At 28.4% G+C, this 13,093-nt stretch overlaps 1 protein-coding gene across 1 annotated transcript; it reads left to right on the top strand.

Annotated features, from left to right (window-relative positions):
- Positions 1-1,216: 1,216 nt before the first annotated feature.
- On the top strand, positions 1,217-11,923 carry LOC108558948 (alkylglycerol monooxygenase-like). The gene is made up of 9 exons (XM_017916048.1): positions 1,217-2,117; positions 2,178-2,305; positions 6,372-6,523; positions 6,580-6,683; positions 8,325-8,487; positions 8,929-9,080; positions 9,307-9,441; positions 11,379-11,492; positions 11,550-11,923. Exons 1-9 carry the CDS (start codon positions 1,917-1,919, stop codon positions 11,817-11,819), a joined length of 1,419 nt encoding a protein of 472 aa, XP_017771537.1. The 5' UTR covers positions 1,217-1,916; the 3' UTR covers positions 11,820-11,923.
- The last annotated feature ends 1,170 nt before the right edge of the window (positions 11,924-13,093 follow it).

The raw sequence follows: 13,093 nt of genomic DNA, 5'->3' as shown, positions 1-13,093 counted from the left end.
AATGTTACATTGTTTTAAACGTACAGAGAAAACACGTTTAAATGATTACAACAAAAAAAAAGTGTAAAATTCATATTGATATAACTAATTATTTTATGACATTCAATAATTAAAAGTGTAAAGTTGCAAAAAAAATCCGTATTGGATATTTTCTAAGAAAAAAAAAACCGTTGCTATAGTAAATAAACAATTGTGGTCGAAAGACAGTTTTGATGAGAAACTCTTGATTTATAAGATTCTACTAGATAATTACAATAAACAGTTGTTTCTCAATACGTAAACGGTATATGCTTGCAGCGCCATCTATTGTCTTTTTTTTTAAATTAATTTATTCTTGCGTTTAGCATAAAATTACAAATTTCTTGTGCGTTTCTCCACTTCAATTAATGCAAATGAACGATAATACTTTCAATGTATCATTTACATTAAATATGCGAGAGCAGACTATTTAATTATAGACGAATACGTGATCGTCACTACGTATACGACACGAGAGATTACGTGACGATACAGGAGTATACATACGTATAACTTCGGCCACAGCCATCTGCATTCTGTAATTTCTCCTTCACCTTTTTCTTCTACTTCTTCATGCATTCATTCCTTCACTCTCACACATCTTAATCATCATTTATATTTTCAATTTTCTTCTTTCAAATAAGGAAAAAGGTAGTATAATTAAACGAGATTTTAAATTTTGTAAACGCGTGTTTTGTAAACAAAATTTAAAGCGCGGCAAATGCAAAAACTTTGGCCGCAAAACGTTAATTAATCAGCTAATTCGGATGTTGGAAAACGTCGAGTTTGCTTGTAGCAAATATTGCTTCGTATATTTGACATGAAATTTCGTTTTGAATGAAGGCTTATTAATTAATTACTTCTTCAACATTAATTAATTAATTCAACAAGTTAAGGAAAACTTTTTGCAAATTTTTATAATAATGATATTTTTAAGACTTTTTAAGAAAATATTAATAAAAAAAAAAGTGATTTGTGCTATTATTTTCGGCCTTGAGAAAAGTACGTATAATAAGAATTATCTGAAACGTAAAATAACTATAATTTTATAATTGATACATGAAAGTTAGAAATATAATGTTAAATTAAGTTTAAATGTATGAAATATTATTATACTAACTTTATAATAAGTTAGATGTAATTGCTGTGTTCTTTAAAGGTTGTGAAGACAAGATAATTGATATTTCGTGAAATTGTAAAAGCAACTCATGGAAATATTAAAGTGTTGTGAATTTGTTTTAAAATAAAGAATGAAGCGTTTACGAGCGGATCAGGAAAGGTTATCATCGTTCAGTAGTATTATTATTGTAACTTTTCTTTCTTCCGATGTAGTCTTGGCCTAATTAAAGCAGAAAAGCAAAAACAACAATAACAAATAATTAGAACTAATCTCGGGTCAAAGTTTAACCGTCTACAATAATTATTATACCCAATTGATTGACCTAAAGAAGAGGTAAAAAGTTTATTTCCGAAGCGAAAATTGCGACTCGCTCCTTCGCATTTCCAAGAAGGTAACGTTGTTTTTCTCGCACTTTTGATGATGATGATAATAATAATAACAATCCTTTCTAAAACGGTTTGTGTGTGTGTGTCTACGTTTATTTTCGTTCCCCACTCTGACTTCTCGCAGAGTTCGGACTTATATAAATATGTTGCGAGTGCCGGCATATCGCACTTGATACTTCTAACGCTCGCTGCACGGTAGTTTTTTTTTCTGTGAGCTGTAAACTTGATCATTTCAGTAGCGACTCGCGTTGTTGTTGCGAATAGTTCGTACATTTTTTGGCAGCTGAAAGCGTGCTTTGTGTGCCAATGTTATTTATATATATTGGAAGCGATTATACTATCTACATCAAATCGTTCAAAGGGAGAATAGCTTCTAGCAGCATCGTCACACGATGAACGACCTGACTTGGCATCCCAATGGCAATTGGAGCGAAGAGTTTACCACCGTCGTCAAAGATTTGGAGCTGCAGGCTGCAACATCCGAAGACTTGTTATGGTCTTTCGTGAAAGGATGCGGTCGCATGTTCTACATGGTCGATCCCAACGACACCACCTTCGAATCTCACGAAGAGGTTCCCAAATACTTCAGACAGGTATGTACTTAATAGTGTTTGAGATTGAGTGTTTTTAATGAGTGAACAAATCGCACAAAGGCATGGCCTTACTTCGTGTTGTTCATGGTCCTGGAAAACCTCATCCTCTGGATCGAACGTGAACCGGTCCATCGACTGAACGACAGCATCACCAGCATAGGGCACGGCATCATCCAAGAATCCGGAAGGTAAGAAATTGAAGAAATTGCAGAATTTAAAACGAATGTTGACTGCGAAAGATATTCGAAAAACGTAAATAAATAAGATGTTGATAAGTTAACAATAATAATTGGTAGCAACCTTGAATTCTCTAAATACTAAGTCTGCTGTTTACTCAAACGATATATTAGCGTAAATTGTTAAAGAAAACATTTGCTTTGTAAAAGTTTTCTTTGCGAAATTGATTACACACTTAAGACATGATGATGATCCGAAAGTTTGTTTATATTGGATACGGAGCAGGATGTATCCGTCACCCCTGGCAACGCCATGCAAATTCTTGTGTAAAGCTCCTCAGGGCGGAGAGATCTAGATTTGGTAAACCGCAAAAAACACGTTAAGAAACAATTACCGAATGATAAACAAAAACGAAAATGATGAAGAAAAACGACTGTCTTTAAAAATCATTAATTTTCTCGATTATTACACACGATGCAATTATCATTGAATACTCTAATTAAAGATAAATATTTAGACTTTATAAAGTGCTATCAGTCATATGTGTAACTATTGTTGATTTTCTGTAATTTACGTTTAAACTTGAAAGAACGTGTTAAATCATTAAAAATCGAGTCTTTACAAATCATCATGTTTCTCCATAACTATACATGCAAAAACTCTCAATGAGCATTCAAATTAAAGATAAATATTTAGACTTTCTAAAGTGCTATCAGTCATATATGTAACTATTGTTGATTTTCTGTAATTTACGTTGAAAGTTGAAAAAACGTTTTCAATCATTAAAAATCGAGCCTTTACAAATCATCATGTTTCTCCATAACTATACACGCAACAACTCTCAATGAGCATTCATATTAAAGATAAATATTTAGACTTTTGAAAGTGTCATCAGTCATATGTGTAACTATTCTCAATTTTCTGTAATTTACATTGAAAGTTGAAAAAACGTTTTTAATCATTAAAAATCGAGCCTTTACAAATCATTATGTTCCTCCATAACTATACACGCAACAACTCTCAATGAGCATTAAAATTAAAGATAAATATTTAGACTTTCTAAGGTGTCATCAGTCATATGTGTAACTATTGTTGATTTTCTGTAATTTGCGTTGAAAGTTGAAAGAACGTTTTCAATCATTAAAAATCGAGCCTTTACAAATCATCATGTTTTTCCATGACTATACACGCACAACTCTCAATGAGCATTCAAATTAAAGATAAATATTTAGAATTTATAAAGTGCTATCAGTCATATGTGTAACTATTGTTTATTTTCTTTGCGAAGTTTGTAATTATTATATAATTTAAATTATCGAATTTATTTTTATGTGCGAATAAACATACATGGAATTTACTGAAACGTTTAAATTGTGTATTTGATGAAATTCCAAAATGATTACATTGGAATTGTAATAATTTTAATTAATAATCGAACATAATTTATAGTCTATTAAACACAACGTTTTAATGAACAAATTCAAACGAGTTTTTTTTTTTGCTCATTTTATAAAATGCGAATAATTTTTAATTACTTCTACATATTTTTGAGTTTTTCTTTCTTTGAATAGTTCCAATTTCTTGTATAATTTATAGTGATTTTTAGAACTTGTTCATTGAAGTATCTTTTACTTTAAATTTGTTGTTAATTCTTCAAAAACATTACGCATTTTTCTAAAATAAAATATCCTTTTCTTTTATTTCAATCTTTAAATAGTTTCAATTTCTTGTATATAATTAATATTGATTCTTAATTTTTTTTTTTTTTTTTAAATGTTAGAAATTCATAAAGCAAGGTTAAATTAAAGTCTGATTTTCAAATGGTTGTTATTTCTACAAAAAAATACACAATTTCTATTAATTCTTTATAAATACTTAAAAAAAGAGTTAAGAATTCATATAACGTGATTGAAATAACAAACTTAAAAGAAAACATACAAAATATTTCATAATATAAAGTTCTTTTTTGCTCATTTTATAAAATGCGAATAATTTTGAAGAATTTTCAATTACTTCTACATATTTTTGAGTTTTTTCATTCTTTAAATAATACAAATTTCTTGTATATAATTTATATTGATTCTTAGAACTTTTTTTCTTGAAAAATGTTAGGAATTCATAAAGCAAGCTTGAATTAAAAGTCTGATTTTCAAATTGTTGTTATTTCTACAAAAAAAAATACATAATTTCTATTAATTCTTTATAAATACTTAAAAAAAGAGTTAAAAATTCATAAAACGTGAATGAAATAACAAACTTAAAAGAAAATATACAAAATATTTCATAACACAAAGTTCTTTTTTTGCTCATTTTATAAAATGCTAATAATTTTGAAGAATTTTCAATTACTTTTACATATTTCAGATTTTTTTCTTCCTTTAAATAGTTCCAATATAATTTACATTGATTTTTAGAACTTTTTTTGAAAAATGTTAGAAATTCATAAAGCAAGGTTGAATTAAAAGTTTGCTTTTCAAATTGTTGTTATTTCTACAAAAAAAAATACACAATTTCTAATAATTCTTCATAAATTCTTTAAAAAAATGAGTTAAGAATTCATAAAACGTGATTGAAATAACAAACTTAAAAAAAAACATACAAAATGTTTCATAACAACAAAAGTATTCCAATAATTCTCTCATTAAAAAAACAACAAAGCTAATACGCAAAACATTTTATAATTGGACAACAAATTTCAATTGTTTCTATTTTGTTTTGTTCGGTTTAAATTATAGCGTGCGTTGGATGTACAATTCGTTTGAGCATGAACGTTCATTACGTTTCTGTTTATTTATTTTTTATTTCCACGTTTGTTTATGCAATTTCGTCGCACGTTCCAATTGGATTTCACATTGAATTCCATCCGAAAACGTCCATAATAGCTTACTTTTTTTTTTGTTCGACCGCAATAATTTATCCCCTTTTCATCCGGGACACACACAATCAATTTTCAGTTGAAAATCGCTTTCCGCAATTTATTCAAAATGTTTCAAACAAAAATCCTGATTTTCCTGATTCAAATTCTCTTTTAGAAAATTTGTTCTAACGAAATAATTCAGTTTTTCTTCAAGATTTTCCTGTTTTTACTATCAAACAAATTAATAATTTGAATCAGATCAATTTTTAAATTCCAATTAACAATTTGATGACAATTATTGAAATCTTAAAGATTTTGCGTCGGTTCTAAATTAAACTAAATTAAGTAAATAAATCTTATTAAATTCGATAAATATTTAAGATTCGATCAAGTTTTGCTAAAAAAAATTCGCGAAAAGGAACTAAATGCATTTGAACTTTGATTGTTTACGCCGAATCCGTAAATAGAAAACTTAATTGGAGTGTTTACAATTTAACACGGATATTTTTACTTTTATCGCTTGCAATGGAGAAGGAAGCAGTGAAGAAATGAAAATAATCGACATATTTTCGTTATCAGACGATTATTTTTTGCTTTTCTTTTTGTGTTACCAACCGCTCTTTATCTTCTGTTTTTATAATATTACATAATAAAAATTAGTCACGTTGAATGAATGAATGAAGGAACACTTGTAACTTGATCTAGTTTTTTTTTGTTATATCACAAAACACACAACGATATTTATATAACTTATAGGAAGGCCGTTGACCGACATTTTTTGGTTCGTACTTTAAATTATTAAACATTAGTTAAGATGTTACGGATTTGGATTAGAGATGTTATCATTATTTGAAGGATAAAAAAGGATTGAATTCATCCAAATTATTGTTAGAAAGTTCTGTTTCCTATTCACCATGTAAATCCGTTTGATTTATCGAAACGCAAGGCATTAATAATACTTTGGAACGTCGCTAATTGGAATTCAGTTGTCGGCTTATTCACTAATAATGCGCCGCCAGCTACGCAAATTGCGTTCATTCCACGTAAAGCGGAAAACTGACTCAGTAATAAATGGACAATGTTTTTCCCTTTTTCACCCCTTATTATTAATAAATACACCAGACTCTAGAAAATGTATATATATTTGCACGAATGTTGAAGGGAAATTTAGTGAGCAATTAGGGAAATGAGATCTGAAAGGTTTTATCTGGCTTTCGCAGGCTGCTGTTCCGCGGAGCCGAGAGCTGCGTTTACGTTTACGTCTACGAGAACTTCAGGATGGTGGAGATCTCTTGGAGAGAGCCGAGCGCTTGGTATTTGGCGGCGCTCGGCGTGGATTTCTGCTATTATTGGGTGCACAGGGCGTGTCACGGTGAGTCCAATCGCAATTTCGGAATTATTTCTTATTGCATTTTGATGTTTCTGCAGAAGTTCAAATTCTTTGGGCTCAACACCAAGTGCACCATTCATCCGAAGAGTTTAATTTGGCTGTTGGGTTGAGACAGTCCGTGGTTCAAGGATGGTGCGGATTTGTGAGTATAATAACAACTTTTTTTTTGACTTGTCCCAATTTGTCCCAACTTTGGTAATTTTTTTTCCAAAAATCTTTGTTTTAACAAAATTATGTTTGAATTAAATTGATTATAAGTTTATGTAAACAATGAAAGTGTTAATAATTAATTATTAGTTAGATAATAGTAAAAAAAAAATCTACTTGTCCCAATTTGTCCACGTTTATGAAAAGTGAAAATTTGTAAAATTTATACTTATTTTCTATAGATTATTGTATAACAACAGTATTTAATAGAAATAATAATATAAAATTAGTTGTCATTTCGCAAAATATTTTGAAACTTTGGTAATTTTTTCATTTTTTTTTTTTCAAAATTTTACAAAATTTAAAACAAAAAATTATGCTTGAATTCAATTGATTATAAGTTTATGTAATTAACGAAAGTGGATCGATACGAAATGAAGTTAACGATCTTATAAAAATAAACCACAATTCGGTTTATTAATTATTTGTTACATAATAATACAATTTTTTTCGACTTGTCCCAATTTGTCCACATTTATGAAAAGTGAAAATTTGTAAAATCTATTCACATTTTCTATAGATTATTGTATAACAATAGTGTTCAATACAAATAATAATATAAAATTAGTTGTCATTTCCCAAATATTTTGAAACTTTGGTAATTTTTTCAAAAAAATTTCAATTTTTTTTTCAAAATTTCCAAAAATCTTTAATTTTTTTTTTGCTTGAATTCAATTGATAATTAGTTTATGTAAACAACGAAAGTGGATCCATACGAAATGAAGTTAAAGACATTATAAAAAAAAATCGCAATTTAGTTTATTCATTATTAGTTAGATAATAGTACAATTTTTTTCGACTTGTCCCAATTTGTCCACATTTATGAAAAGTGAAAATTTGTAAAATTTATTCACATTTTCCATAGATTATTGTATAAAAATAGTGTTCAATATAAATAATAATATAAAATTAGTTGTCATTTCACAAAATATTGAAATTTTGGTAATTTTTAAATAAAAATTTCAAAAATCTTAAAAAATTTGTTTGCTTGAATTCAATTAATAATTTATGTAAACAACGAAAGTGGATCGATACGAAATGAAGATAACGACCTTATAAAAATAAACCGCAATTCAGTTTATTCATTATTAGTTACATAATACTACATTTTTTTTCGACTTGTCCCAATTTGTCCACATTTATGAAAAGTGAAAATTTGTAAAATCTATACACATTTTCCATAGATTATTGTATAACAATAATTTTAAATACAAATAATAACATAAAATTAGTTGTCATTTCGCAAAATATTGAAATTTTGGTAATTTTTTTAAAAAAAATTAAAAATTTTCAAAAATCTTAAAAAAAAAATTTGCTTGAATTCAATTAATAATTACTTAACATTACTTCTAGTAACGTTTCCATCCATTTATGTATATTTTTGTATAAAAGTTAATAAAGTTGTTGTAAAATTAAAATCTCTTTAATAATGATTTTCTTTATTAACTTGAAAGCACAATAAAATTTACAACGAAAACATATATTTTTAAGTACTCGCAATAAAAAGTTTACTTTATGTAATTCAACGTGTAAAGTTTAATAAGTAATAAAAGTATTTGCTTTTTAATGTTCACAGATATTCTACTTACCATTGGCTTTCGTCCTACCGCCAGCACTTTTCATAACCCACCAACAGTTCAATTTGCTCTACCAATTCTGGATTCACACGAAAACCGTGAAGACTTTAGGACCTTTGGAATTCCTTTTCAACACACCGAAACACCATCGAGTTCATCATGGTAAATATACAATTATTTACGAAATACTATTTTGCAGCTCTCTTTTTCTGATGGAATTCGAATGACTTCGTTTCACTTAAAATTTTGCAGTAAACAATAATATCGGATTACGAGCGACGTACAAATGCGAAACGGAGACGTGAAAATAAAGAGAACCGCAAATGGTATTGAATTTCATCAAATAAAACAGGCGGCAGCTTTTATGTAAACAACGAAAGTGGATCGATTCGAAACGAAGTTAACGACCTTATCGCAATTCAGTTTATTTAATTATCTTTAGTTTTTTTTTGTATTACTTTGTATTACCTCGCATAGTGCGACTTTAAACAGTCCTGGATATTGACGGAATCCGTACTGTGCGAGGTATTGCCATTATTCCTTTAATTAAATTTTATTTTAAATGTTTATTTTAAATTATTAATAAATTTGTCATTTTTTCAGGATCAAATTTGTACTGCTTGGACACGAATTACGGGGGAGTGCTGATAATTTGGGATCGACTTTTCGGTACTTTCGCGGAGGAACGCGAGAAGGAAGAAATCATCTACGGACTCGTTTACAATCAGCCCTCGTTCAATCCCATCCATCTGCAGGTAAGATAAAAAGAGAGATCATCGATTTTTGCTCTTTGATGCATCGCGATGCAATTACCATGGCAACCCGAATCCAGACGTATCTAGATTTATATATATATAGAAGTAAAAACATCAATCAATTTGAGAGCACTTTGCGAGTGATTAATCAATCTGGCGTCGACAATAATTACAAAAATAAATAAAAGACATTTATTTATCTTTATTTACTTTGTTATCTTTGCAGACATTTTACACGGCTTACGTGGTCGAGAGGTTCAGGAGCATGGACTGCTGGAGTCACAGATTGGCTGCGATCTTCTACGGTCCCAGCTGGCAGCCCGGTAAGCCGAGATTAGGCTTGGAGGAGGATAAGATCAACGTAAGTCCTTCTCAGATAAACTCGTAACTTCCACTATATCATTTCCTTGTTTCAATCTCCTAATAGAATCTTATTGTAATCGTGCCCCAATCTAAATAGCAATACCTCGTACAGTGCGGTTTTTATTATATTGACTTTCCGGTTTCAAACTGGAATCAGTACTGTGCGAGGTAAAATCAGAACGAAAATTGCGAGTGCGAAATAGTCTTTTAATAGAATCTTAACGTAATCGTGCCCCAATCTAAACTACAGCAGATACCTCGTACAGTGCGGTTTCTATTGTATTGACTTTCCGGTTTAAAACTGGAATCAGTACTGTGCGAGGTAAAATCGCTTCATCAGATCAGAAATTACGAGTGCGAAATGGAAACGGTGGATGCGCCGGGTCTCGTTTAACATTCTTAACACAGTTGTCGAATTACTCGACACATGTTCGAATCCCATCGAAAAATCTATATTTTATGCATATAAATATAAAAATTTCATATGAAAAGCTCAGATATTTCACTTAAAATAATCCAAACTAAATATTATAGAAATTCAAAAGACACGATTCTTTTATAATTATTATAATTATTCCTAAAATCGTTTAATGGAAATTAATTTTCATAATATGATTATGAGATTATTACATTGTAAACCATTGTGAAATTATTATTTTGAAATTAATTTAATCCGATTAATGAGCGTTGGGATAAACAATTTTGTTGTTTGCTGAAATTTACACTGTATTAAATCTATTTTCAGCTGAATAAATTTCAGTAAACAATAAAAAATATTGATATATTTTCATGTAATTTCTATTGTTTAAATTGAAATAAAAAAGTTATTTTAGCAAAAGTAAACTTTCTTGAAACAATAAGTTTTTTTTTTCATTTCTAAAGGATTTTATAAGGAATAAGAAATTTCACTTTTTTTTTACAATACATATGAATTTAATCATTATTTTCTATAAATATTTCAACGATTTTGAGATTCAAATAATTATGTAAAAAAAAAACTTAATTAACAATTTCATATGAAATTTGTGTTTGATTTTTACAATTTTTGTAATGAACTTTAACAGATATGAGAAATCTTAATTAGGTACTGAAAACTTAATTATTTATATATCAATTTTGCCTCTATTTTATAATATTCTGAATGATTTTGACTTGCAACATTTTTTTTAAACTAATTTCATAAGATTTTAAAAGACATACATTTAAACTTCATTTATTTACAAATGTTACCTGCATTTTCTATACTTTTAGTTGAAATTATATGTATTTCCTATAGTTTTCAATTAATTAATTTGAAAAAAACTCAATTAAATCAAGAAATTATAAATTGAAATTTCATTTATTTTATATGAGTTATTATTTAATGGATTTCAGATGAATCAAGAAACCTATTTGAATCTATACAAAAACTTGAATAATTTTAATAAAATTTCACATGAATTTACTCTTAATTTTCTATTACAATTTAATGAAACTTCTTTGTATCAATTTTAATGGGATTTCGTGAGAGAGACTCAATTAATTATGTATTGAAAAAGGACAAGAAAAAGGACAATTTAATGACCAACGAAGCTTTACTAGTTTCGTGCACGTAACGTTTGCGAATTAACTAAATTAAGACGAGCATTGTGTTCGAATGAGCGTCTAAAAATAAAATAAAAGACAATCGTCATTGGCGAGGATCGTCAAGCGAGCCATGAATAAAATAAATACGAAGCGGCACGTTACCATAACAATGACATCGGTCTGCATCCAATGTCAGAGAGGATATCGATCTGCGTCCTCCGAATATCGTTAGCTTAATTAAAGCGCGTCGCTAATTATAGAGCCGCAAAATTACTGTAACTGTAGGTGGAAATACACAGAGCTTGATCAAAGAAAAGCGCTTCCATTAGGAAACAGAGTCTCTAAGTTTTCTTCATTTTTTGATTACAGGTCGTCGCCAGGGAAAAGTACGAGGTGAAGCTTCCACTGTGGTGCAACATCTACTTGTTAGTGCATTTCTGCGTGGTCGTGTACGGATTTCAAGAGTTGGCCTCCAGACATGTGGTAATTCGATTTCCCAAAAGAATTACCTTTCAGATCTTAATTTCTTATTTTTTGCAGAACATGAGTCCGTTTGCTGTACTTTGCTTCGTGCTGTACATCATCGGTTCTTTGACCACCATCGGCATGTTGTTCGACAACAAACCGCACGCTTGCGTTTTCGAGCTTCTGCGTTGCATGGTCCTCGTTACAGCCGTTCAAAGGCTCGATTTTCCCGATATACAACAATCGACGCTCCTTGCAGCCGAGTGTTTCTTCTTGGCTTCAGGACTCTTCTGGTTTCTGCAGTGCGTCAACGTTCTTCAGATTACCAAAACGAAGCAGCATTAACGTCTTTCGGAAAGTGATATAAATTGATTCGTTTTTTTTTCTCTCTTAAGTATTAATTATTATTAATTTAGTATTAATGTTTGTATTATCTTTAGTGCATTATTACTCATTGACTGAGAAAACTTGTGATTATTTTCAATAAATAAATAAATTCTTATTGTATCTAATTATTTTCAACATATCATTTCACATTTAATGTTATAGAAAAATAATATAATTTCATTGATTTATTAAAAAAAAAATTCTAATTGGAAAACTTGAAAATTCTTATTGCAAAACTTGAAAATTTCAGTCTTAATTTTATAAATAAATTTTTAGTATTATTCAATGCATTTTTATTGTTACAAACTTACAATACCTTGAAAATCGTATTATTCTCTAAAAAGTTATGAATTAATCATCTTCTTATTGGAAAACTTGAAAATTCTTATTGCAAAACTTGAAAATTTCAGTCTTAATTTTATAAATGAATTTTTAGTATTATTCAATACATTTTTGAGTATTATTCTCTAAAAAGTAATGAATTAATCATCAAAATTCTTATTGGAAATATTGTAAATCTCAATGTTGAAAATTCTTAATGAAAAACTTGAAAATTTCAGTCTTAATTTTATAAATGAATTTTTAGTATTATTCAATACATTTTTGTCAGTTTCATTCTTATAAACTTACAAAACTATGAAAATCGTATTATTTTCTAAAAAGTTATGAATTAATTATCAAAATTCTTATTGGAAATCTTGAAAATTTCAATGTTGAAAATTCATATTGAAAAACTTGAAAATTTCAGTCTTAATTTTATAAATAGATTTTAGGATTATTCAATACATTTTTGTTATTTTCATTCTTATAAACTTACAAAACCATGAAAATCGTATTATTCTCTAAAAAGTTTTGAATTAATCATCAAAATTCTTATTGGAAAACTTGAAAATTCTCATTGCAAAACTTGAAAATTTCAGTCTTAATTTTATAAATGAATGTTTAGTATTATTTAATACATTTTTGTCATTTTCATTCTTATGAACTTACAAAACCATGAAAATCGTATTATTCTCTAAAAAGTTATGAATTAATCCTAAAAATTCTTATTGGAAAACTTGAAAATTCTCATTGCAAAACTTGAAAATGTCAGTCTTAATTTTATAAATGATTTTTTAGTATTATTCAATATTTTTTTGTTATTTTCATGGTTATAAACTTACAAAACCATGAAAATCGTATTATTCTTTAAAAATTTATGAATTAATCATCAAAATTCTTATTGGAAATCT

Source organism: Nicrophorus vespilloides, unplaced genomic scaffold (assembly GCF_001412225.1).
Source record: "Nicrophorus vespilloides isolate i.1.1-1 unplaced genomic scaffold, Nicve_v1.0, whole genome shotgun sequence".
Taxonomy (NCBI): Eukaryota; Metazoa; Arthropoda; class Insecta; order Coleoptera; family Silphidae; genus Nicrophorus; species Nicrophorus vespilloides.
Note: the sequence above shows the minus strand (reverse complement) of the source record. Positions and strands in the feature narration are given on the sequence as shown.

Bases quoted from the DNA above. Each gene is read 5' to 3' on its own strand.
- LOC108558948 (XM_017916048.1), top strand. From the start codon at position 1,917: ATGAACGACCTGACTTGGCATCCCAATGGCAATTGGAGCGAAGAGTTT. The intron at 2,118-2,177 runs GTATGTACTTAA...AATCGCACAAAG, and splicing joins TTCCCAAATACTTCAGACAG to GCATGGCCTTACTTCGTGTT. The intron at 8,488-8,928 runs GTAAATATACAA...TCATTTTTTCAG, and splicing joins ACACCATCGAGTTCATCATG to GATCAAATTTGTACTGCTTG.